Source organism: Populus trichocarpa, chromosome 17, assembly GCF_000002775.5.
Source record: "Populus trichocarpa isolate Nisqually-1 chromosome 17, P.trichocarpa_v4.1, whole genome shotgun sequence".
NCBI lineage: Eukaryota > Viridiplantae > Streptophyta > Magnoliopsida > Malpighiales > Salicaceae > Populus > Populus trichocarpa.
The window spans coordinates 12,939,630-12,966,628 of NC_037301.2; the positions used below are offsets into that span (position 1 = coordinate 12,939,630).

General features: G+C 30.7%; 3 protein-coding genes across 10 annotated transcripts; 1 reads left to right on the top strand and 2 right to left on the bottom strand.

The window, feature by feature from the left end:
• Positions 1-1,029: 1,029 nt before the first annotated feature.
• LOC18099384 (uncharacterized) lies at positions 1,030-3,108 on the bottom strand. 2 transcript variants are annotated; one of them, XM_024588947.2, is made up of 2 exons: positions 2,228-3,108; positions 1,030-1,277 (listed from the first exon to the last, which is right to left on the bottom strand). In XM_024588947.2, exons 1-2 carry the CDS (start codon positions 2,499-2,501, stop codon positions 1,186-1,188), a joined length of 366 nt encoding a protein of 121 aa, XP_024444715.2. In that variant the 5' UTR covers positions 2,502-3,108; the 3' UTR covers positions 1,030-1,185. The 2 variants fall into 2 exon arrangements, with proteins under 2 accessions (XP_024444715.2, XP_006383328.2); XM_006383266.3 differs by having other exon boundaries at positions 1,030-1,342; positions 2,228-3,097.
• A 1,691-nt stretch (positions 3,109-4,799) lies between these two features.
• Positions 4,800-11,381, bottom strand: LOC18099383 (protein PTST, chloroplastic). Of its 6 annotated transcripts, none has more exons than XM_024589415.2 (9): positions 11,251-11,381; positions 10,510-10,540; positions 9,715-10,024; positions 8,840-8,929; positions 6,744-6,812; positions 5,980-6,085; positions 5,488-5,576; positions 5,241-5,353; positions 4,800-5,143 (listed from the first exon to the last, which is right to left on the bottom strand). In XM_024589415.2, exons 2-9 carry the CDS (start codon positions 10,527-10,529, stop codon positions 5,041-5,043), a joined length of 900 nt encoding a protein of 299 aa, XP_024445183.1. In that variant the 5' UTR covers positions 10,530-10,540; positions 11,251-11,381; the 3' UTR covers positions 4,800-5,040. The 6 variants fall into 6 exon arrangements, with proteins under 6 accessions (XP_024445183.1, XP_006383327.2, XP_024445184.1 ...); XM_006383265.3 differs by having other exon boundaries at positions 11,159-11,293; XM_024589416.2 differs by having other exon boundaries at positions 11,187-11,281.
• A 4,978-nt stretch (positions 11,382-16,359) lies between these two features.
• Positions 16,360-19,145, top strand: LOC18099381 (protein C2-DOMAIN ABA-RELATED 4). 2 transcript variants are annotated; one of them, XM_006383260.3, is made up of 3 exons: positions 16,373-16,708; positions 17,792-17,887; positions 18,554-19,145. In XM_006383260.3, exons 1-3 carry the CDS (start codon positions 16,598-16,600, stop codon positions 18,842-18,844), a joined length of 498 nt encoding a protein of 165 aa, XP_006383322.3. In that variant the 5' UTR covers positions 16,373-16,597; the 3' UTR covers positions 18,845-19,145. The 2 variants fall into 2 exon arrangements, with proteins under 2 accessions (XP_024444665.2, XP_006383322.3); XM_024588897.2 differs by lacking the exon at positions 17,792-17,887 and having other exon boundaries at positions 16,360-16,708.
• The last annotated feature ends 7,854 nt before the right edge of the window (positions 19,146-26,999 follow it).

The following is a 26,999-nucleotide window of genomic DNA, read 5'->3' on the forward strand; positions in this document are numbered from 1 at the left end:
GACGCATTGTTTTATTAATTTTTTTTTTAAAAAAAACGGATGACATTTTATGTTCTCCTGTATAAAAGAAAATGAAATCAACTCAGGCATGGGGACCCAAAAGTAAGCAAGGCCCATAAGGGCTATGACTTATTTGCATTTTTTTAAAATTTTGAATAAAACTCCTTCTATTTTTAGATTATTAATCGTTCAGTTCAGTTAAATAAAAAATAGATGTAAAAAGACAAGGTTATTAAACTCATAAGGGATATGACTTAGATTACGGGTTGAACAGGTTAATCTAGTTTAACCCAGATCTATCCAGAATATCATTGTTTTAGTATTTTTTTTTTATAAAGATAACATTAGATCGATTCTATTTTAATTTTTATTTAAAGCAAATAGGATTTTGACTCGATTAACCAAGTTAACTGAGCCACATCTAAAGACTTATCCATCTAGAGTGTTGTTGTGTTAATATTTATAAAAAGATATTATACTAGCAAATTTTTTTGTATTTTTAAAATTTAAATTATTAATCTTCTTATATATGAAAAATATTACAACATAAATAAATAAATAAAACTTATATAGCTCCTTATATAGAAGATGATCATGTCTTGTCTCATCTATTTCTTAGATTCTCAACTTGGTATTTGATTTAAAAAATAGCATTATGCTAATGTTGATATTTATTGGCACATATAAACTTTATTTAATTTTAAATCAATATTTTTCTTGTTGCTAGAAACTTACATTAACATTAAAAAAAATTCTTGATTCAACCCGTAACAAATTGCTGGTGAGGTAATTAACTAGTATTCTTACAACCGTCCCATTAGATAAAGGCCCGCTTAAGATCACCAGCAAACAAAATTAAAGAATCAAGAATATTAAATATAAAAACTAACATATATATGCCAAAGATGCCATTCGTTGTAATTAAACTATTAAGACATACATTATTTGAATTGTATAAAGAGAACAAAAGCTTTCAATATTGTGGCAGAATTGTCTTTAGCATATGCCCCAGAGAAGCATCAAAATATAAATTAATTAGGGTATGGCAGGAGAGCTCACACCTGGCCACAAATCATATTGACTCCAGGCATTTATTATAAGCTTACAAGATGCTTGGTTCGTGCTTGTTCTTAATTGCAATATTGAAAATGAATTAATTTAGTTTAGGAGACAATATTTTAGAATTTAAGGACTTGTTGAGCCATGATCCATGCCTTCCAGCCAGATGGTTTTTTGGCTATGATCTCGGCCCTCACTTCTGTTGTTTCTTGCTGCACCTGTTTCTTGCACAGCACAAAATTCCTTCCCTCGTGAGAACCTATTGGTTCCCATGGATTCAACGCTAAATGAAACGAACACCAATGAATTATATATCATAATGATATATATATAAATAATTAGATCCCACCCATTAGTTTGTCAACCTGATTAAATTAAAAAAAAAACACTGGCATATAAGTGAAATTAAATCCACGAAACACCAAATTATAAGAATGATGAATATATTTTACGGTTGAAGCCATACATATCAGATTATGGTCGTGATTCGGTCTCAAAAACAACATTGTTTTAATTTTTTAAAATAAAATAAAGTTGTTTTGAATAATAATAAAAAAAGTCATTAGAGCTGACCCAACATGGTTTAACCAGGGTTTTGTTTGATTTGACCGTATTAATCTTCAAATTGGTTTGAAATGAAATTCAACCTGAAATATGCTCCGGGTCAACGGATTTCAAAGAAGATTGGATTAAATAAGTATTGTTGGAGAATATTTTACATTGGGTTAGTTTTTAAATTGGTTTGAAATGAAACTCAAACTAACTCGTGCTTTAAGTCAACGAGTTTCCAAATAGGCTGGGTTTAATAATTATTTTTGGAGTAGATTTTGCCGTAGAAAAAAGAGAGCAAAACTGTAAAAAAAAAAAAAAGAGGAACACAATGTAACACTATTGATTTCGTAACTCATGATCATAGAACCAATATTCGAATTCATACAAATTAATTAGTTCCTCTTTCTTATGCATGAGAAGATATCCAAGTAATATCAAATAATAATTAAAAAGATAATAAGACTGGATTCAAGGCAGAAAAAAGAAAGAACAAATTTATAAAAGAACAACGAAAGAACACCCTCCCTCTAAATAAAACTATCTACTTCTAATGAACGTGAAATGATATATTTTTTTTCGAGTGATAAGATTTTAAAGAAAGGGTAAGTGAAAATACCATCTGAAGCTGCATTTACACAGTACAGAAGGAAGTTACTGGCATCAAAGCCAAGAACTGGTAGCCGGCCTTCACGAGCATAAATCTTTAGAGCAGTGCTAATGATCCCAGAAACAAGATCATCGCCATTAACCACAACCCTTATAGGCCCTGCACTACCAAGAAAACTGATACTTATCAAGAACCTGTTCTTTTTATCATCACCTTTCTTATTGTTCTTGTTCTGCTTTTGTAACAACATTTTCTCGCTCACGTTTCTCTTCGATTTTTCCATTTTTCAGCCTTCCTTTAATTAAAAAAAAGAAAACAAGATGGTTCAAAGTAGGAAGAAAGAAGCTAAGGGTATTAAATTAAAAGAAAAAAAATAAAGTAATTTAATCTTGTGTGGTTTTCTTCGGGGATCGAGGCCGAGGCCGAGGCCAAGGCAATGATTGTACCAGGCTAGTTTGCTGGAGCCGAAGTGGCAAATAAGCGCGTGAGAAGAGCATGCAAAAGCTCTTTGAGAAGAAGGAGTAGAGAGAAAGAGCATCAAAATATATAGTTATAGAATTTATTTCAACCATTCAAGAAGGAATTGATAAAAGATGAAGAAGACAAGAGTGGTGTACATTGAGGTTTCCTTTAGAAGAGAATATAAGCAGAGGAATAAGGAGGAGTAGGGTTTATTATTAGAGAGACAAGAGAGTTTTCTTTGTTTTTTGTCAAATTTTTTATAAGAATCGGTAGCGTGCTTCGCTATGGTTTGCTGCTTTACGTGAATCTGTTTTTGTGGCCTTTTGCAGGCTGTTAGGGTTGCATTTTCCTCTCTTTCCCATGAAAGAAATCAAAGAAGTTACACGATGAGTACTCTTGTAGTTTAGTAAACTGTATCAGTGCTTTAGTTCTTAGTTTTTTTCAATTTTTTTTTTTAACATTGAGTTGATTCTTCTTGTTTTTGATAATGCTGTTCTTAATTACTTCCAATTACAATACAGAGAGACATTTTGGAATTTTCCTATTAAAACATATTGAGTTTATTTCTTGTTGTTTTCCTTCAATTGTGTTTTCCATGCCCCATTTTTACCTATTGAATTTTATTTTTATGATGATAATATAAATGATAAGAGAAAGATAAAGAATTTAGGGAGTGAAATAAGAAGAAAAAGAGAATTAGGAACTAAGAGAATAGGGAAATAAGAAGAAATAATTAGAGACATGTTTAATTTTTTATTTATTTATCATGTATTAATATTTTTAATTTGATTTTTATTTTTTATATTTTTGATTTTTGATTATTTTTCCTAACTCTTTTGTAAAAATTTTATTGTTTTTAATTTCACTCTTCAATTCAAGTTTATAGTATGTTTTTTTTTATTTTGTTTCTTTTGTTAATGTTTTTGTTTTTTTTAATTTAACTTTCAAATTGAAAATTTATTATTGCCTTTTAATTTATTTTTTATTTAATTTTAACTCTCATTATTTTAATTATAATTTTTTTTATTTTTGTGTAATTTTTTTTATTTAATTCTTTAACATTTTATTTTTTAGAAATTGGATTTGATGATTTTTTTATGTATAGTGCTTCTAATTAATAACATGAATCACGAGTTTAAAAAATTAATAGGAATTGATTTTTTTTTTCTGTCTTATTATCTTTTCTGTTGCTTAATATTATAACCATAACTATATCCATTTGAAAATAGCAATAACGATTGCTTATCCATTATCCATTATAATTGTATATATACTTAATATATATGTTTGTTTTTCGAATCCAATACAGCTTGGAACTAGGAACTGAGTTTAAGTAGATTTTAAAATTGTGCTTGGCTTTAAAAAATATTATATTAAAGTTTTTTTAATGGGTTTTATTTATAATCTTTGTGTTGATATTAAGAAAAAAAAACTAAAAAAAAATATTTTCAAGTAAAAAATTATTTTTAAATATTATATTAAAATTTAAAAAATATTATATTAAAGTTTTTTTAATGTGTTTTTTTATAATCTTGATGTGTTGATATTTAAAAAAATAAAATCTAAAAAAAAATATTTTTTCAAGTAAAAAATTATTTTTAAATATTATATTAAAGTTTTTTTAGTGTGTTTTTTTATAATCTTAATATGCTGATATTAAAAAAAAATTAAAAAAATATATTTTAATATATTTTTAAATAAAAAATTATTTTTAAAAAACATGTCACAACACAATACACACAATACAAATTTATTTAATTTATGCGGCCCATTGGGTGTTGCACTTGGCATCTTCTGATTAATGTCCTAGAGCATAACATAATGGACAGATGCAAAAGAGATAAATTTGTTTAGTTGAAAAGGTACTGACAAAAATATAAAAATAAATATATTCATAAAACAGTTTTAAACTAAATTTATAGAATGAATTTATATACTTTCAACATGAAAATATATCATTTCTATCCTTACCATCTCTATCTTCATTTTGTTTTTTGGGTACCGAAACAATAATCAAACACCCGAATATTTGAGTATGGCATCGTCGTTGGAGGATTTGAAGTAAAAATTGCGGGTAAAGTTTTCAGCAAGTAAATACTGAAAGTTTATATCCTGTATATTTGTAATAATGGTATCATATTCCATTGATGAATGTTGTCCAAACTTATAGCTAAGCATCCATAAATTGAATTAATAAAGCAGAGACTGGTTCAAGCATTCCTTCACGTTTATTCTTATGTACTTCAACTACTTTTTCCAGAAATCCTTTTTCAGATACCTTTCCATTTGAGCAACTAGCTCGAGTTAAAGAAGCTCATACTAGGATTTTTAGAGAACCAAACTGAACAGTGTACCTCAGTCTACTCAACAATTAGCAAGTTATTTTCTGTCAGTCCCTCGCCAATGGTGGGATATTCAGGAGACAGCTGCCAATCTCCATCCACCAAGAACTTGATTTCATACCTTCAACATTGAAAAACAATGGGGGTCAGGACACACGAAGAAAACAGAAGAAGACTTGATAACAAAATAGAATTCGGCTTGCTCAATAGAATCGCACCTTCCAGGTCTGAGCATTAATGTTGCCGAGAACTTAGTAAAAGAACCATCATACTCTGGTGATAAGTGCTCCCCTTGACTCCAGCCATCAAAGGAGCCCATTACTTGTACACTCTGAAAATAGATGAATCTTTATGAGAGGAGGTTATCCCTCCACCAAATTCCTTTACATTACTCAAAATATTTTGAAATCCAGATTTGTCGGTACAATTTCTTAGGAATATGAAGGTGGTTTCTTGCATTCTCACCTCTGCCATGCCACACCAGAACAAGGATACCTCCTTGGATTTTGCAGCATCCACATCCTTTATTTGCTCCTTCAATTTTTCTTGGAGAACTTTACAGCAACACAAACGCCAATTGAACTTTTGTGAGGAAAATGATGGAAAAGCCTCAGTAAAGCAAAAGCATCAAAAGAAATAGTAGAGCTACATTCATTGTGTTAAAAAAAAAACTAAGATGGCTGTCTTGAGACGTAATTACATGCTGGTTCACAATGCTAAGCAACACAACAAAGTTGATCTTAAAACATGCATGATGCACCTAGCACCATGTGCTCAAGCCACAAGAAACTGACGAAATTATAAAAGGAAAACCTTAAATTTTTAAGATTTGCAATTTGACCTTGCTTGCAAGACTGCTGCATTGCACTTGCCATGCATTTGGAGAAGCCACAAAATTTACTTGTTCAAAAGGACCAAAATTACAATCATAAAACATGCATGCAAAAAGCTATGTACCTCTTAAGCGTGAAAGCAGGTGAGATTGTACGTATTTCCCATTTATCTTTCTTGACCCTTCTGGAATTTCATATTGAGCTATTTCTTCTGACAGCGTGACCAAAGCCTGCCCATCGAAAGAAAAAATTAGAGTACTTATATTTGGTTGACATCACCAAGATATGGAAAAGGTACATGGAGCCTTTTATGATTCACAATATCTGATTTATAGAGGGAGCACGTGCAGCTAATTCTGCCTAAATCCATTCAACAAAGCCTTTAGATCAACCAATTAGACGCTTTGATCTGTATTCAACAAAATGCAAACAATTATGGTTCTGCAAATATAAATAACCAAACTACTAAAATAAGCCCTTTGCTCATTCCAAAGTAAAAGAAGATCCTAAAGAACTTCTGCTTGAATTACTAACAAAATACATGTATAATAGAGCTTTCGAGCAATAATGCCCATAGAGGCTTAGACTACTTGCACACAAAACATAATGCTAACCCAAGGCTGGGCCATATCCCTAACCACTGATTGTTGAATTGCCTGGATCAGAGCCATCCATACAAGAGTGGTTTGAGGGACAGGTGTGTCACGCATCCACAGTTCGAGGAGTGCGACACTTTTTTATTGCTGGGGACACTGACTCATGCTATACATGGTAATAAAACATAGCAGTTCTTCAATAAGCTTCAGGTGAAGAAAAAGGAGATATTTCTCATATGAAAAATGGGAGATTCAGAAAACGAGACAATTGTTCAAATAGTCCACTGTTAACCTGAATTTCAAGTTCCATCACAGCAAGTTCACTTTTGAAGTTTACCAGTGCATCCTCCATTACATGCAGCTGCAAATTTATTATTTAAAAAAAAAAAAAAAAAAAACAGAGGATGTTAGACCAAAGGCTTCGTACAACGACATCCCACTAAAAACACAGCTTTTGGAAGCTTTCATATAGCATCAGAGTTCGATGTGTGGGCTCTTTCAAAATTGAGACACGGCATCGTAAACTTTATGTGTATCTTTTCAAGGCGAACATCTGCCATGTAAACAATCCAAACCAGATATATGCATCTGATGGTGACATTGTTTCAACGAGCAAGTCATGTAATATGAACTTCACCAATAAAAAACTATTTTCCTTTATTTCAGTTTTCTTGTTTTCTTTTTTCAAAGAAAATTTGGAGAAAGTGTTCATTTTTTTAAGAAAGAAAACAAATTTTTTCACCAAAAAATATAAGAAATATATCACAATTACAACTGTTTTTCATAAAACTCAAAATCATAATTTGTTATAGCTATCTTAATATTTTAAATTCATGATAATCTAATTTTTAATATTTTGTATTCATGATAATCTAATTATAGAATTTTTATTTTTTAAAAAAATAAAAAATTATCATAAAAAATTGTATTGTTAACTGAAAAACATCTTTATTTTATATATAAGAGAAATTAAATTTATGACATTAACAAAATATGAAAATATTAAAAATATATATCTTTTACTTTGCTAAAAAGCGCTTCTATACAAAAGAAAAAATTGTATTGCTCATGTCTTTTCTTTATTGAAAATAGTGAAAAGCAATGAATAATTTCTGCCCTGTACAAATTTAAAAAATTAAAAATTTATGAGCTATTCAGAAACAAAGTACATTCTAATTTTCTGAAAAACTGGAACTTTCCATTCAAATACAACATTTCTCCATCCAGAAAAATAGAAAACTATTTTTTCAGTTTTTCAAATTTATACTGAGTTTGGAAAACACATTTTAAAGGTTCTCAATATTTTTCTTTTACAAGTTTTCACTATTTTTCAAATGAAAAACAATGATGTTAATAATACAATTATTTTCTTTTATATACATGTTTTTTTTAGCAAAGTAAAAGATTAAAATTACTTTTTTAATATTTTCAAGAAAATTTTTAATTTGAATTAAATAAAATTAATATTCTATAATTAGAATATCATGAATACAAAATATTAACATTACTATTATAAATTATAACTTTGATTTTTATTAAAAATATTTGTAATCTTGATGCATTTGTTTATGAAAAATTTGTCTTCGTTTTCAATAAATGAACATGTTTTTCAATTTTTTAATGGAAAAGAAATATTGGAAAAAGAAAATATATTTTTGTTACTAAACACACCCCTAGTTTTCCACATGCAAAAAAATATTGTATTTAAATAAGTTTCAGTTTTTTTAAAAATTTGAGTATTATTATATTTCTAAACAACTTCTATAATTTGCAGAGACCATATTTCCTCTGATAGCATGGATGAATTTACCATGTATGTCACGATGATATTCCAAATTGCACTCTCTTTGTTGATGTAATTCTGACAAAGGAACCAAAGGTTGTATATACCGAAAGTTTTCAGATAGCTATTCTGGAGTCCAGACTCCAGAGTACTTGGGATATGCAGAAATCTAGCATATGCATTGCAACTTTAGAGATACACAACATATTGAAGGGATTGTGTGTCTGTGTGGAGCAGGGGTGTCAAAGTTAACATTTTTCAATACCTAGTGTCATCATGCAAAGGGCGGGCCGGGGGGCAAGTGAGTTGAGAATAACAACTTTTTATGATAGTTAAATGGAGAAAAACGATCCATCCAAATGACCCAAAACTTTTGGGACAGGGATTTACTTGTGTCTAGTATTGGGGCTTGATTAAAAAAAAACTGCAACAAGATGGCAAATCATCCATCAAAGTCAGACCAAGAATGTGTTATAGTCCTGATATCAGATATAAATCATATGCAGCTAGAATGCAAGCAAACCACCAACAAAATGCATAAGGAATTTTTATGTATAACATCAGGTTTTCCTCCAAAACATACCCAAGTTTCCACAAATACAAACCTGTCGTTTGAGAAACCGGTTTTGCTGATTGGCTTCACTTAGTTTTTTTGTAAGGTTTTTTCTCTGAGAATCAAGCAGCAGTGCCTTCAACTGTCAAAAACTATAGAATATCAGTCCACGTTTCTTTCTCAAAGGATAGACCACAACCCAGACATTTTTTTTTTCTTATAGTGCATGTCAATTGGCCTAACAGAGTCCACACTTGGCAATTTCATTGTTATACTGTACTAAAGATTACAGCTACGACCTTAGCAGGCACATTCAATTTTGGCAGCACCAGAATTTCAGGAATGGGGTTAATGTCCAGCACATCCTGATGAAAACTAACGTCCAATTTCAAATGAAGCAGAGCTATAGCAAGAAATAGAACTTCACATGTAAATTGAAGAATATGGCAAATGAGACAGAACAAACAAAATAATAATATCAATGCTCATGTCAAATATACCAATATAATTTTACCCAGCCAAAGAAAGAAACATCAAAATGGAAGCTACTAATCCATTTGAGGTCAACACACAATCACATGCTGAACATAATTAAAAGCAGTTTACTCCACTCGATGTTTATGAGGATGCCAGCAAGTGTACGCTATTGGCTTATATGCTTCTCATGTTTTCATTTAATTGTTGCATTGCTAGGAAGTATGCAATTAAAAGTCTTTAAGGAACAGATGCCAGTCCAACCTTGAAAGATATTCGCTCTCTATTTATTTATCTATGGTTCAATGTATTGATCATTGAATTCTAGGGGTATAGAAAGAGAAGGTCTCGATTGGAAGAGAATGCTAGTTGCTCCATGCCTGTTTGCTGTTTCAGCACTCTGTAACTGATATTATCATACTTTACCAAACAGAAGTGAAAATGTGAGCTCACCTCATCACTGCTCAATGATTGATCAAGAGGCTCTTCTGGTAAATCCTCGGATGAACTCCCTTCATCATCTGAATAGTCTTCTGGCTGTTCTGACGAAGATTCCTCCAAACTAACAGGCATGGTATATGTTCTCCACAATACATTGCTCATCCAATTTTTCCTAGCAGAGCCCCAATAAGAATGAGCAAACCTTAGGTTGCTTGGTTTAATGGTGCAGCCAAACACATGATAAGGAAGCTTATGGATGCTTTCCACATCTAACATTCGTGAATTCCGTGAAAACCATGGTACTTGTTTGCCAATACAACACCTATCACCAATCATAACAAAGCTAAGCATGGTCAGGAAGAGGTAAACTAATGCATTGAACAATAGGGAAATGAGGTGACAGCTACAGAAAAATCAAACAAAAGGGGGTGCGAACAAAAACATTGGTAACTGGCAGAAAAAACTTGAGTCCTTTTCTGCAGTTTAAAAGCAAAGAGAAGAGGTTGCCGATGTAAAACATTCTCGGCATAGCAAATCTGAAATATCCTTTTTGGGCAATTGCCAACAGTTTCAACCTTTTGAATTGGAAGATCCTATCCACACATAACAGTTGGCTTTGTCTCCCCTCTTTGCCGTATCAACTTAAAGATGCTATTGTAATCTTGGTAAGGGCATCGCAGAAAGCATCTTATCGAGAAACTATAAGCCCATCATACCATGATCATAAGCTCAGCTTAATTTATGACATCAGTTTTTCCGAAAAGGAAAAGGTAAAATAACTGTAAAAGGTCAATCAGGAATGCTTACCTTGTAGTGCCTATCTCCATGTTGAAGGGTCCTGTGGTAAGGAAAGGGAACAGAAAGTCCAACATTAGGAGGAACTTCATTCTTCTTGAAAGATTAATAAATCATAGCACAAGCAATAAAATAAATCATGCTTCCCCATTATTTAATCATACAATAAATGGTTACCTATAAAAAACTTAAGATGCACGGCCACACAATCATTTCTACATCCACTGGATATGCACCTATCCTATTTGATGAAAATCCTCAAAAACACTCTATTGAACTCATCAAGACAAAACCCATTTTCATACCAAGAACCCCCATGCTTTGGTACATTCATTGGATTCGATCATAACATTTGAATCCTCACGGCGCGCTTCAAAACATTTCTCACCTCATACATTAAATATAACTAATGGCCGACACAAAGAGAAGCAAAAGGGAGTTCAAGACTACAATTATCCATCTTCCAAAACAGAAAAGGAGCAGAAAAACCAACTTTCCAAAATCCAAGAAGTGCTACGTATTGCTAAACCACAAAAATACTAGAATTAACTAGCAAGTCTATTTACACAGAGTCGCAAATTTCAAAACAAAACACATAGAGCGGAAACATCAAGCGAACACAACAATAGAATCATAGTAACATTTTGCATAAAGATTCAACCTTTCAACAGAAAAAATCATGGGTTTACATTAATACATGAATGCATTGAAGTGTACTACGTAGAAAAAAAAAAAAAAATGTTGGCTGCTCACTAAGCAAAGCAAAGCGGTCTTGAGGATAGAAAGTGTGGATTTTTGGGTGGCAGAGAGAGGGGGAAAACCGTGCATCTTGACACGTGTTATGAAAATATTAGTCCACGTTTCAAGTCAAAAGGGATTAGAGGTTTTGATTCACCAATCACTTGATGAACATCTGGATTCTTTTTATGGGCTTTTGGTCTCGTTTTTGACAAATCATCATTTGGCTACTTGTGTAGCATCTCCACACTTTGATCTTGAATTATTATAATCTTTGTCAAATGCATTGAGATTCAAAAGAATTTCATTTTGACGTGGGATACTTTTTATTATTCCTTGTATAATTTTTTTTTATTGCATCTCTTTTATAATTATTAAGATTAAACGGAAATTTTAAAATGAGTTCAACACATAATTTGATGAAAACAAACATAAATTAAACTCATAGCTTGTTCATTTATTATTGTCGTCAATGCAAATTGTTATATATTCCATGCACTTTCTTCACTATCATATCTTTCTTTTTCTTTGCTCGATAATCAAATGATAGTAGAAATACATATAAAATTAATTAAATAAAATTAAAGAGAAAAAAATCTCATGCAAGATTGAATTTATTCGAAATTAGAGTTTGACTCGGACTAAATTTCATTTCGAATTATTTTTTACATGCTGATTATATTTGGGTGACTTAATTAAATCTCGTCCAGTCGTGACTCGATTAAAATTAAAGAACAAAATCATTTTGAACAAAAATAATAAATTTTGGTTAATCCGATAATCCAAATTTTAAACTATATAAGATCTTAAACTGCTTAGACAATTATAATTTTAGATCATGTTTGAGATTGTTTTTAATGAAAAAGAAAAATTTCATTAAATATAGCCATTATTCATGATATAGAGTCTCATAAAAGGTACTAGGATTTATCAATGTAAGCTCTAATTTTTAACCTCCTCTTCATTCATTTATATAATTCATTTATATGGTTCTCCTTTTTTTATATAACTTAAAGAAACTAGAAAATAAGCAAACCAAATAAGAAATAAAAAAAATCAAATTCATCACCAAATACAAGGTCTATTCAAATTATTAAATCAAAATATCAAGACTTATTAATCTCCTTAATGCTAAATCCATGTCTGCCACTAGAAAAGAAAGGCATTGATTAGTTCCAGTACTCATGTTAGAGATAACATGAAAGGAAAGCATACACTTGATAATTGATATATACGACCGCCAATCATGCTTTCGATTCAAAGTAGATTAGACCCATTTAAGGAATGTTGTGGTCGTTTTACGAGATATCCATATCAAAACGGGTGTCATTTCTACAAGAGTAGAGACCAAACACAACATTTCAGAGGAGAATTCACATGACCCATTTCTAAAAGTAATTGTGATTATAATTTGGTCTCTGGATCCCATTTGATGTACACATGTGAACAACTTTGGGACCTTGTGGATTTGATGCATTTACACACCAGGAGAGAGTCACAGTCACACCATGCAGGATTCTCGTGCCAGGATGAGCAGTAGGACTCATCCCTCCTCAAAAGCGGCCCCAAGGAGACCCACCCACGGGCCGAACCTGTGCATATCTTTGTGGGTCAACCTAGCTAGATCTCTGCCTCATCTACCAATAAAATAAATAGTACATATATTAAATACAGGTACACTAAAGAGGCACGTGACTTTCTCACTAGTGGGTGTTCATTACCAAAAAAAAAAAAATATATTAAAAAAAAATATTTTTATTTTTTAAGATTTATTTTTAATATTACCGTAACAAAACAATTTAAAATAATTAAAAATGGAGCCAAACGCTATCTTAACTCACTGAATTCCTTGTCCACTGGAATTTTCAGGGAAAGATCTTCATAAAAGAAAAAGAAAAAGAAACGGTGTTCATCAATTCAGCTTGGTCTACATTCTTGCCGGTTACCAGATCCTCCCATCAACACGGCCTGCATGCCTACGTCAATCAAAGGAGACCCAAATGTAACGACTGGGTATACATATATATATTTCTCATATTTCTTCCCTGAAGAAACTTTTTTTTGTATAGTTGATAAACTCGGTTTGGAATTGTCCTGGTTAAGGGGCAGATTTGTGGAATATATAGATTGACTTGATTAACTTAGAAAAATTAAAAAAAAGTTTATTTTTGAGATTTTAATATCTTATATAAAAAAAGTTAAAAAATAATTTATGTAAATGTAGCCTCTATGTATATATTATAAAGAATAAAATTTAAAAGATTATTTTAAAATGTTTTTTTATTTCAAATTAGAAAGATATTATATTCTTTTTTTAAATTAAAATATTTAAACTAAAAAATTTTCTTATCCCGCATTGAAAAAATATAACTTTTTTTTTGTAAATATAAAATATATATATTGATGAATTTCCAATCTCATATTAAAAATAAAATTTTATTTTAATATTTATATAATAAACTTTTATATGGACTGATAACTAACAAGGAAAAAAATGATATGTTTGCACGTATAAGATTGAATTAAGTAAAAAAAAACCTTTTAATTGCCCCCACGCACGCGAGGCAATGCCTATCTTTTGTCCTCGGTAGTCATTTGTTTTTTACCCTTAAAATAAATCCCTTAAATAAATCCCTCATGGTTATTGTGCTAAACACTCTAAAAAAAAAAACTAACTTCTAGGTTGCAGAGCAGATCACTCGCCAGGGTAATCGTTACAAAGCAGAACATTCGACCCAAATTAATTCACTCTCTGTTCAAGCATAGTAAAGCTATTTGACTTGCTTTCAGGAGTACAAGTAAGTGGAGAGGACGCCATATATAGTAATTCACTCCCCGTTCGAGCATAGTACAAGTCACCGGAGACTGGAGAGGACACTGTTGGTGAGTGAAAAATAAAATAAAGAGATAAGGTATAATGTACAATGTCAAAGACTTGTGCACAAATCCAACAGCTACATTAAATTGTTTTCACCAGATGTTTTTGTTCCTTTCTCCACATTTTTTTAAGGTGTTGTTGTATCTTGGAGATACCCTTTTCATTGGGCATTAATCGTAATATATGGTCTTAATTTCTTTATTGTATCATGACATGGTCCGTCTTGACCAAGCATGAAAATGGAGGATTTAGTTGACTTTCTAGAGGATCAACTAGGTTCCTGTCCATCTTAAACCACATTTACATCTGGTGAAATTCTTACTAGAGAAGGATTTATCCATTGTCACGAGTTACGTATATGCTTATGGCCTCAATATTTCTCTCCAAAAATAAAATCAAAACATAGAAGATAATACCTGGAAAAACTTGAGAGAAGTCCTCCTCCTTTGAGGATAGTATTGATTGGGTTCTCAACCTATTTTTATCTCAATTAGATCCCTATTATATCAATGAATTCCTAATGAGATCATCCATCCATCTGCTTTTTGTCAACAAAATTGTTGAGTAGACATGCAAACCGATGAAATGGCATTTTCTTTAGTGAATGGCCATCCAACTTCGATCTAGGTCTAGCTACTTCCCTACCGAGAAAAGTCATCAATCATACTCTCAGTAGCAGGCCTTTCTTTCCTAGTCTCTATATATTTACCATGCAACATTTCGAAAGACTCATATTAAATAAATCTCTCGTCTCTTGCTTTATTTTATGAAAAGTGTATCACTACTGAGTTGAACATAAATTAACATGAACTGATCAGATATGGTTTTCTCTACACTTCTCTTTCTTAACTACGAGTCAGATTTAACCGCACTATCTCACATATCAGCTCGGTAAGGTCAAGCTAGCAGAGTTCCGATCCTAGCTGACCCCATCCGAAGATCTCTTCAAACTTTGTTCGATTGGCATAGAGTGTCTTTACCTCTTGGGGTAAATTCTTCGTCACTTTCAATGCTCTCAATTCCCTTCTTCACCGAGACAATCTCTCAAATACACGTTACGATGCTGACTCGTTTTTCTTTTCCGATTCCTCTCAATGAAATTTAGCCATATTGCTTTAAATTAACAATCTGGACTTTGGTTTATCTTCTAAAAAAAAAAAAATCTGGACTTTGGTATTCTCACCATGTTCCAATGATCGTCCGGCCATTAACACCGCATTGGCAGATAGTGAAAATTCATTATTCGAATCTCACTGTCACAAAAAAATTATTTTTTCCTTTCTTTTTGTCGAAAACAATATGGTTATATAGATAGAACTACAAAATACAACCCACTTATAGAAAATATAACGTTTTCAAACGAAATTCCCATTGTAATTGCACGTAGAAGGAAAAATAGTTATAAAATTCATGGGTTAGTTGAGCTCGGAATCTATTTTTTAAAGCTTGGATTGAGTTCAAAGATATTGTCCAATCAAATTCAATTAACACGATAGATTAACGTCAACCCAAATATAAATTAGACTTGATCAACACCAATTTTGTTTTTTTTAAATGATTTATAAAAAAAATTAATTTAAGTTGATCCATGATTTATAACCTGAATCATATCTAATAATTATAATTCAAAATTAAAATATTTTCACATGAGAAAATAATATTTAAATATATAGGGTTTCAATAAAACATTAATTATAAAAATTAAATATAATTAAAATCTCGAAAGAGTTTTTTTTTTTTTTGTCATCAAAGTAAACCCTATTTTTAAAATGAGTGACCATATAAAAGTTTAAGAACTTGAAGAACACGGGGATGGGAAGGTCCAATCCCCAAAACTCCTTATTGGCCAAGTCAACCTCTCCATGAAGATCATTTAAGAGTTTGACATGATAAACGAGAAAATTTGAATGAATGAGTCTAAAATAGCGATAGCATTGCAGCTGCCGAGAATAAAACCTTCATGTTTTGGACATGATAAATGTAAAAAAAAATCATCTTACATAAAAACTTGAGCTATAGATGATCTCACAAAGAAATATAATATTTGACATATTTCTCACATTTTGTACCTTAAAACCCCAGAAAGAAATATGATCTAACATGGCATTGCAGCTTCCGAGAATAAGATCTTCATGTTTTGGACACGTACGATAAATGTCATAGAATCTTCTCACGCGGAAACTGGGATGATGAGATTTGAAGTTATAATTACTTGGTCACCACTTTGATATTACTATATTAAAAATCTAATTTAACTCAATAACTTAAAATCTATGAGATAAAATCACGAGAAATTATTTATATTATTCTAAATCAATAAATACAAGACCAATTGTCATTTGAGACCATCCACTACACTTCCCCCCTCTTGCAAAAACAAGAAATCACAAGAACTTTAGACGTAACAACTCTTGTCTTCTCCTCAGTTCTGTTTCTGAAACCAATCAGTTTTCTTGGTTTCTTTTGTTTCATCTTTTTCTAGTCATGGAGAACTTGTTAGGTTTGCTTAGAATTCATGTGACCAGAGGGATCGACCTTGCTATCAGAGATATCCGCAGCAGTGACCCTTATGTTGTGGTCAAGATGGGCAAACAGGTATTACATATGTTCTCTTGTACTGGTTCTTGTGTATCTTTGTTTCATTTCTTGCATCATTTTGACTTTTTGCTTCTGTTCAGTTTTGTTTCTTGTTTTTGGATTGGTTTGGAGTTTGTTTACTGTGATTTTTAATGTTATGAGTTACTTAGGTGTTGCTGTGCAAATTGTTTTACCCCTGTGTGCGGTGGTGGTGTCATGGCATTAATTATTGGTTTATCGATTGTTATTAGGATTAATCAGTATTTAAAACTCATGAACTGGTCCTGTTGTTGTTACCCTTGGATTGCTGTTATTGATCTTGTTGTTATCATCTCTAATTCAAATTCAAGGGGATGCAGAAAAAGAGAATTTCTTCTGCTGAATCCGAAAACTCAACCAGCAAGGAACTTAGTCTTGGGTATATCTAACAGTTAAAACCAAAAATGAAAAAAGTCTTCTTGACGTGGACTCTGTTCCCCTTAGTTTTTAAGTCCTGTTTTCACACCTTCAAAATTAATACTGATTTGTAATCCTATCTTCCGTTATAAATTCTCTCCAAGCAGGTAGGGTTCTTGTTGTTAGACTCACCCTGATCAATTTCTTTTACGGGAGCTATCAAATTGATTTCCCACTTTGAAATTTATTCTCTCAAAAGTTGCTCTTCTTATTTAATTACTCTTGTCCTTTAAAGATATATAAGGCTTGCTTTCAATAAGAAACTTATGTTTCAGACTTTCATCGTCAAGATAGAAAGATAATTAACAAACAAAATGTTTGGTTGTTTGTCTATTTTATTCTTGGCACTAGTTGTTGGCTAGCTACTAGCTTAAGTTGTTGTTGAATGATGAGAGTTGAGAGTGAGTGTCCTGCACTAAAATCCATCCAACTATATTTTTTTGGGTCTCCACACCCACAAAGTCTAACCCAAGAAGGAATTTAAAAGACTGGAAATGGAAAGAAAATGGTTATGCTGGTCTCTTGTATTTTGATGTGGTTAAAATCTTCTCTTGTGCTTGCGAAGCCTTGTCATAACATCAAGAATTTGAATACTCTGTGATTTTGTTTTCTTGAATTGATTTTTATCAATGTGTTCTCTTACAGAAACTGAAGACTCGTGTTATAAAGCAAAATATCAATCCTGAGTGGAATGATGATTTAACTCTTTCCGTTGTGGATCCAAATCTTCCAGTCTTGATAGTGAGTATATATAATAGTATTTTTTTTCATCCGAAGAACTGAATGTTTTAAGTTGCTTAATTTTCAATGTGTCTAGCAGGCATCAACTAGGCTTCTTTGCTTCTGCATTTAGATTTAAATTAAAAGTTACAATATTTTATTTTGGTTTGGTGCTACTAGACCTTTTCTTGGAACTAAACCTATCGTATTGATCTATAAATATATCTGCTATGCTATCCATGTAATTTATCGAAGACAGATTCTTATCTAGTTATAGCAGACTAACACTTGACTGCTCAGAATCACTCATTATCATAGGCGTGACCCGGTTGAAATTCCCCTGCCGGGAAACCTTTTTAAGCAAAATCTTGTTGCAATATTAATGCAAATATAAAGTCAACATGTTTAAAGTTTCACGTCTTTCTTCATGCTGAATTATTCTGTGCTTTGGCACAATATTTTCTAGGCTGCTATAGGAGGATTTATTTAACAAGACAAAAGAATTTCATTGTTGGTGCATTTTAGGGTACAAGAAAACGTAGTTTGTCATCAACATGCATCCGATTAGCAGAATGAAATGCATTTCATTGTTGTAATGAGGACAAGATTTACGTACATTTAACTATGTTACATGCTGCTGCTGGTTGAATTCTTTGTGACAAAGTGCTTCGTTTATTGTAACTGCAGAAAGTGTATGACAAAGACACATTCAGCTTAGATGATAAGATGGGAGATGCAGAATTCGACATCAGACAATTCATAGAAGTCGTAAAGATGCAATTGGATAACCTCCCTACTGGAACTATTATAAGCAAAATTCAACCAAGCAGGGAAAACTGCCTAGCTGAAGAGAGCTGCATTGTCTGGGCTAATGGCAAAGTGATTCAAAACATGTTTCTTAGACTTCGACATGTTGAGAGTGGCGAAGTTGAACTCCAGCTAGAGTGGATTGATATTCCTGGTTCAAGGGGCATGTAGATTGCCCATCTGTATGCTTTATATAGTGTACAGTTGAAGCTCAGAACACTATAGTTCAGCCGTAAACAAGTTTCTATGATGATGTTCATATTCTATTCATGGTGATTGAATGTCAAATTTTGCTATTTAAATCTTTTGTATTTGCTAATCTGACTCTGCTAGAGATGTCGGCTTGTGCCATTCTGAATTTTTCTTGCAACACATGGGAAAATGAGGAATTTCCTAAGCATGTAGTGAATGTTCTTCAGTGGTTGCAGAATGTACTAGCTCATACGGTTCATGAATAAATCCATTTGAGACATGCTATGTGCATATAGTGTTAAATTAGACTAGATTTGATCTAATCCTTTTCCTCTGGGCTAATGCAGGGAGGGAATTCTGATCAAGTATGACAGCTTGCTAGATTTACATAATTTAACAAGAGGTAAAAACAAAAAATACAAAAGGAAGAACAAATTTTATTGTCGTGAGAAAAGGCCCAAGGATTCTAGTACTACAAGAAATTTTAGAGTCATTAACATAAAAAAAAAAAAAAAAAACTAAAACTGCTCAGAATTTTACCATTCACATAGACTTATTGTTACTATGAATTTACACAGTGCAATGAATTTTTTTTTCGCATACTGTATTCTAGGAGACGTGGAAGCATGCCTGCTAAGGTTTTTTCTTTTTTCTTTTCGACTTTTTGCACTGAGATCATAACTTTCAATCCATCTCTTCTCTTTGTAAACAAAACAGATAGAAGAGTGGAGAGAGAAGGGGGCACCTAAGAGATGGCCTGTACTCGACTTACCGATGAGTTCCAAGTTCAAGCAATCCTGTCAAGGGCCTAGCTCAATCGAACCAATGATCAAGGATAAGCCAGACTTGGACTCTTACGAACACATGTTTATTTTCAAGAGCAACTCAATAACTCAGGTGGACCAAAGAGATCTATATGGCCCTATGCAATCTCCAATTGGACCACTGTTGTTGGAATCATTGATTTAATGATCCGTTCTTTAGTTGGATTTCTTCGAAACCTCATCATCAACCATCAACCATCAACCAAGAGGTGATGTTGCAGAAGGATGGTTCTTGTCCTTTAATCTATGTAATGCAGTTATTCTAAATAGAAAAAATCAACTGACAATTTGTTTTTATTTCTACTCGTTGTGTTTTGAAAAATTACAGTTAATATTCTTGATGAGTTCTTATATAAATTGTAATTTTTCAAAACACAAAGAATAAAAGTAAAAATAGCTAAATTATAGAATGATCAGAGTAATATTTTTTAAAATAATTTTTTTTTTTTAATTATCCATAAATCTTAGTGCATGTAGAAGAGTGATATTATATTTTAATATCAAATACTGATTGAAAAATTGTATTGAGTGATTTTGTTGTTCTTGCTTGCTCGATTGTTATTATTTTTTTATCAAGTTATTAAAAAAATTAATTTTTTAATTAAATCAAAAGTTAAATTTTTTACTTTTAACATTGTATTCTTTCTTATACTAATATCCTTAAAAATGTATTTTTGAATCATTTTTATCAAAATTACTTTGTTACTTTAACTTAATTTATTATAAATTATTTATAAAAAAATAATTTTTGAATTATAACTCAAACTCAAAAATTACTTCTTATAAATCATATCAAACATATTCTAAAAAGTTATAGAATAACATAGTAGCAATAAAGCCTTGAAAAGGAGGTCTAAAAAGTTGATTGGGTCAAAAATATTTTTAGGCTCCAAAGCCTAAAGATATTAAAATTAAAAGAAAAAAATTGATTGTGATGGAGGATTCAATTTTTTAGAATAAAAATCGGTTCGGTTTCGGTTATATAAGTTTGAAACTGAAAAAACCAAACCAAACCCAAACCGGAAAAAACCGAACCGAAACCAAACCGGAAAAAACTGAGCCAAACTAAAAAAACCAAGTCAAACTGAAAAGACCAATTTTTATTCTAAAATAACCGAAACAAAACTGGTCGGTTTGAACAAATTTCAGTTTTTTTTTTAAAAAAACCGGTTTAATAATTTTTTTTTTAATAAAAACCAAACCAAACAAATAATTATAATCTTCTTGTTTTTCATGGAAATTTTACTTTCACCAGTTTTTCTATTGCGGCTTGAGGACGCCCCCATTGTTTGTCGCTTATCTCTTTCTGCAAGTCCCACTCTTCATAAAGCAAGAAGAAAGAGACTAATTATCATTGAAGCACAGAACGATAAAAAACCATATTTTTTTTTTTCAAACTTGCCAAAAACGTAATGATAGAGGCGCTTTTCTGGTACAATTTAGCAATAATTGCTTGATAGGGTACACCTTTTATTTCTTTCTGCATCAAACTAACTACTCATACAAGTATAATAGTACAGATCTTCTGCATTGCTCGAACTGAAGAGAAATCACATTGACAAGGAAAAAACTCAAAGAGGCAGGACGCTATTTGTGGATCTTGCGCTCAGCTGGTCGTTTGCAAAATCGTTATCAGACATTTTCTTGAAAGTGAACTGAAATATACAAGTACCAAGCTTCCTATATGCACGGAATAAAATGGTGTTTGTTTTTACGGTGATATTTTTTTTTTAAATAATTTTTTTTTGTTTGAAATTAATGTTTTTTTAATTATTTTAGTATATTGATGTCAAAAATAAATTTAAAAAAATAAAAAACAATTATAAATTTTAATATGAGTATTGAAGTTCGACATAATTGGTTGTTATATTGGGTTTAGTTGTCTATTGAAGGGGAGACATATTGATGTTGACAAATTATCATATTAGCGTGACTTGTTGTGCTGACTGGTAGGCTTTAAAAAATGTGAGGTCGTAATTCAAAAAAAAAAAGGAAACACGTGAGGTTTCAATGATCTATGGTTTATTAGCTCGAATGATTGAAACAAAGGAAAATAGAGAATAATTTGAAATCATGTTCTCGCTTTGCAAATCATAATGATTTGCAAGAAAGTTTTTGTTCAGAACAAATTTCGTCACATATAAATTCATTTTGTCATTAAAAATAGTAGAAAAAACATGATCGAGCTTGCTGTAGTGTTTGTTAAAGAATAATATAAATCATATTCTAAAACCTCACCTAACAGCTTAAGCTATTAGGTTGAGATGACATGGTATCAGAGCCTTGATGACCAAGCAGTCACGAGTTCGAATCTCACCATCTTCTATTTATTTGATAAAAATTAAGCACAAGGTAACGTGAATCTGTGCAAATTTTAAAAAATAATATAAATTATATCCTGAGACCTCACCTAACAGTTTAAGTTATTAAATTAAGATGATTCTTTGATAATATTAACATTTGATCAACAAAATAACTTTTTTATTCAATAATAAAGGATCACAAAATGTTTTATTGCTATGTTGATCCAACTTCGGATGATGTAATGTAAGATGAGGCCCTCGTTTTTCCATGGATATGGTCACACGGCATTATCTAAAACCACACAAAAAGACTTGGTGGACGTGCAATTAGGCAAATGGACACAGCCATCTGTATCGTTGATGAGAGTATGTCACATAATTTCGGACGTCTCAATTAGGCAACAAAAAGGTCAGACAAAAAGATATTAGAATTGATGTATAATCATTGAAGTATTGGATGTAAACCTGTATCTGCTAGATTCCCATGACAGGCTGGCCAACAAAAACATAAAAGAAAAGTTACTACGTTGGGAGTCTAGTTGGCTAGTTTGTTTGGTAGCTTCAAGAAATAAAATCATTTCACGAAACCAACCGCAATCAAATGGCTCAAATGATTGCAAACTTTCAATAGTTTGTTTGGTAATATGGTTTGAATGATAATTTTTTATATATAATTTTAATTTTTTTTAATATTTTAAAATCATTTTGATTTGCTGATTTTAAAAATAATCTTTAAAAAATAAAAATAAATATTATTTTAATGCATAACTTTGAACCGCAACTGCTATCATATTCTCAAACACTTTCAAAAAGTTTTTTTGTTTTAAATGAATTTTTTAATATTTTCATATCTTTTTAATGTGTTGATATTAAAAATAATTTTTTTTAAAAAAAATATTATTTTAATATATTTTTAAGTAAAAATCACTTTGAACCGCTACTATATTTCCAAATACATCCAGAATCATTTCACAAAACTAACCGCAATCAAATGGCTCAAATAATTAGAAAAAAATAAATCAATTTAAAATATGTTGTGGCTACATATGTATAATTCAACTTTCAATAGCTCCTATCTCAATTATTTTTATAAGCAGCTCGAACAAAAAAAATTCAAAAAAAAATAATCAAGAGTGACCACGTTTGCCATCACCAGCCAACTAATAAGATTTAAATAATTTTATAGTTGCACCGTATTTTTTTATATTAATATGAATATTCAAACTAGTTTATATGTATTTTAATTAATTTTATAAATTTTAAAATTAATGATTATATAAATCTTCAATTACCAATATATAAACCTCTATAAAATTCTAACAACGTAGGGGAGCAAACCTCCTGGTACGCTGTCTTTTATATGTATTGTCGATGGAAGAAGAAAGAATCTTAAATGTATGTTGTCTTTTAATTATATCTATTTTGGATTGCTGCCTCTTACGTGCATGTTGTGTACGTGGAGCATTTATACCCAAACATCAGTGTTTCTTCAAACTGACATTTAAGAAAGTTTTTTAAAAATAGCATTGGTTAAAATTTTGTTTTGAAAGAAATAGTACCAACTAAAAACCGCTGAAAGACTACATTCAGATTGTTTGGTATTAATGTAGTTTTTATTTTAAAATATTTTTCTCATGAAAAAAATTAATTTAATAATTTTATATACTTTTAATGATTTTTATTTATTAATATTGAAAATTACAAAAATTATTATAATATATTTTTAATTACAAAAATATTTTTTTAAAATACTTTACCTCGTAATATCAAAAGACAGTTAATATGAATAGGTTTCAAAAGTGACATGGCAGTATGTGTCACTGCTTGCCATGACCATATTCGATGGAAAGGATACAAAAGTGACGTGGCAACATGTGTTTCAGCACTCCACGCCAGAGATTTGACGTAGACATGTAGAAATTTAACAAACCGAGTTCTGTTTGTTAAAGTTATGTTTAACCACGTCCTTTTATTAATTTGGGATTCAATTTTTTCTCTTATAATAATCGATTGATTTATTAATAAATCAACTATTCAAATAATAGCTGAAAAAAACATAATAAATTAAAAAAAAAAACCAGTGCACATCCTAAGTTCCAAGATTCTAAGTTCCTATAAAATCATTTATGAGGATTTATTTAATAATTTAAAATAAAGAATTAAAATAATTACTTAATGATAAAAAAGTTCATATAAAATCAAACTCCAAAACCAGTGCACATCCTTTCATCTTGTTAGATTAGTTCAGATTGGTGAAGGACTGTCTATATAGTAAATGTTTGGGAATACAGTAACTTATATATTTTAATGTGTTTTGAAAGTGTATTGTACTTGAAAAAAATATTAAATTTATTATTTTTAGTGTTTTTTTATAATTTTGATGTGTTTATGTTAAAAAATAAAAAAATTATTTTAATGTATATTTAAGCAAAAAACATTTTAAACCAAAATATCAGACACACAGTAAGTACTAAGTTCAACCTTAATTTATTTTCTTAAATATTCACCGATAAAGGTTATATAAAATCAAAGTTAAACTATATATTTAAAAAAAAGAAATCACAATATTATAGAATGTGATCATAAAAAAAAAACTATAACATAAAGACCAAAATGCAAATGTATCAATAAAGTCTTTTCTTTTTTGTTTAACCATGTTTTCATAATCCTACCGATTGATTCCAGTAATATTATTTGAAATATCTTGTTTATTTTTGTGATTTAAAAATATTTTTTAAAAAATATTATTTTAAATTAATATTTTTTGTGTTTTTATATTGATGTGCTGATATAAAAAATAATTTTTAAAATAAAAAATATTATTTTGATATATTTTTAAGTGAAAAACATTTTTAAAAGTAATTACAACCACACTCTTAAATACCCCATGATATTTGAAAATTATATATTTTTTAATTTTTTTATATGTTTTAAAATTGTTTTGATATATTAATATTAAAATAATTATTTAAAAATAAAAAATATTATTTTAATATATTTTTAAATAAAAGAAAAAACTTTAAACTGAAATGAACCGCAATTCCATATACAACAACGTTAGACAATTTGCACCATAGGTTCTGCACCGCACAGCTCAGAAGCTTTCGTGGTCCGTCAATCATGAATGAGTGTTTTTTTTGTGTGTCAGCAGGGGCTGGTCCTCTCGGGAGATGAAACATTATTGCTCTGGCACAGTTGTTTGTTGTCCCTTTCTTTTCTTTTTCAGTTGAGAGTTACTGAAGGAGGGTCAAAGTCAATGCAAAATTATGCCTATAATAGGCCAAGACAATAGAAAGAAATTAAACAAAATTGCACTGAGGGTCTTGGCCTAGCGGTAGGAGGGGCTTGTCTCTTCCTGCTGCTCCTGGGTTCGAGTCCTCATGTGCACGTCTGTCACCCCCGCGGTGCCTTACATGCCCACTGGGTTTGCAGGGTGTTCAGTGGGCCGTGGGATTAGTCGTGGTGCGCGCAAGCTGGCCCGGACACCCACGTAAATCAAAAAAAAAAAATTAAACAAAAGGGGACAAAGAGCACATAAAGAAACTATTTTTGCTTTCCAATTGTGAATAAAAGCTAACAAAACAGGAAGTCCACATCTGTAATCTTGATGAGTGATGATACCTTGAAATCAAACTCAAGTGCTCGACCATACAAATTATATCGATCTATTAGAGTTGGCATGAAACTATTAGCTAGTGAGATTTCGATATTTTTTTATATACTGATTTTTTTATGATTTTGAAAATTCTATAAGCTCAGAATTCTCGAGTGCATACTGATTATATATATATATATATATATATATATCATGCTTTTATTGCATGGGCACTGACTGAAAAATTTAATCACCATTAATTTGATGATGACATATTTTCATTGATGTCGGTTGTCCGCATATTTTCAATTCTGAATAAAGCACAATGAATTCAGATTTTTTTTTCCTAGTTCTTTCACGAATATGGTGAGATTTAGAAAAAAAAATCATCAAATTTGCAATGTTTTACATTGATATTCCAACATTTTTATGGGTACTTGGCATTGTTTTTCAATATCCATTTGCAATGAATAATTTTATATTTGGATTTAAAACTTGTATATATTCACTATTGTTAAAGAATATAATATAAATTATATTTTGCAATTTTATCTAACATTTTATGTTTTTTGGTTGAATTGATTATTTTACATGTTATCAGAGCCTTGATAATCAAGCGGTCACGAGTTCAAATTTTACTATTCTTATTCATTTTATAAAAATTAAACATAAGATAAAATGAGTCTTAACAAGTTAATTTCTAACCCAAAAAACTTTCACTTGAAGGAGTGTGTTAGAGAATAATATAAATTATATTTTATAACCTCACCTAATAATTTAAACTTTTGTATTGAATTGATACTTTAACCATTATTATTTTAAGCTTGATATAATAAGAGAGAATTGATTGGAAGTGGGGTTCTCCCAAATGATCTTGTAATTTTGTGACCTAGTCTTCATTGAGCAGTACTGATAACCAAATGGAAGACTCCAGTCGAGGAGTGAAAACGTTGTTAATTAACGGTTTGGAATAGTTGGACTGGTAGCTGATGAATGAGAAACTACTGGCTCCTATTCTGAATAGTTCTACCAGTTTCTTTTAAAAATAAAACCTTTTTTGAAAGATTATAACATAAAAAGTAAATCACAAAACCATATATATATATAGAATATGAACAAAAAAATCCACAGACAAAATCATAACATTAAATCAAATATGCAAATTTACACATAAAAGGATCACGTAATTTTCTCTCCTAGTATTTATTGAGCACTCATAACCAAATGGAAGACTCCAATCAATGTACGGAATTGTTGGATTGGTAGCTGATGAATGCAAAAATTAACCGTTTCCATCTTTTGAACCATACACCTTTTCAAGTGAAACCTCGTGGTTACAAACCATGCACGTCGATGTAGTTAGAAACTACAAAATTGAGCTGACAAAAGCAGTATATATATGATATTTTGGA

Coding starts and splice junctions, on each gene's coding strand:
- LOC18099384 (XM_006383266.3), bottom strand. CDS start 2,501: ATGGAAAAATCGAAGAGAAACGTGAGCGAGAAAATGTTGTTACAAAAG. Junction 1,343..2,227: donor TGTAAATGCAGCTTCAGATG/GTATTTTCACTT, acceptor CGTTTCATTTAG/CGTTGAATCCATGGGAACCA.
- LOC18099383 (XM_024589415.2), bottom strand. CDS start 10,529: ATGGAGATAGGCACTACAAG. Junction 6,086..6,743: donor TGATGGAACTTGAAATTCAG/GTTAACAGTGGA, acceptor TTCGATGGGCAG/GCTTTGGTCACGCTGTCAGA. Junction 5,354..5,487: donor TCTGGTGTGGCATGGCAGAG/GTGAGAATGCAA, acceptor ATCTATTTTCAG/AGTGTACAAGTAATGGGCTC.
- LOC18099381 (XM_006383260.3), top strand. CDS start 16,598: ATGGAGAACTTGTTAGGTTTGCTTAGAATTCATGTGACCAGAGGGATC. Junction 16,709..17,791: donor TGGTCAAGATGGGCAAACAG/GTATTACATATG, acceptor GTTCTCTTACAG/AAACTGAAGACTCGTGTTAT. Junction 17,888..18,553: donor CAAATCTTCCAGTCTTGATA/GTGAGTATATAT, acceptor TTGTAACTGCAG/AAAGTGTATGACAAAGACAC.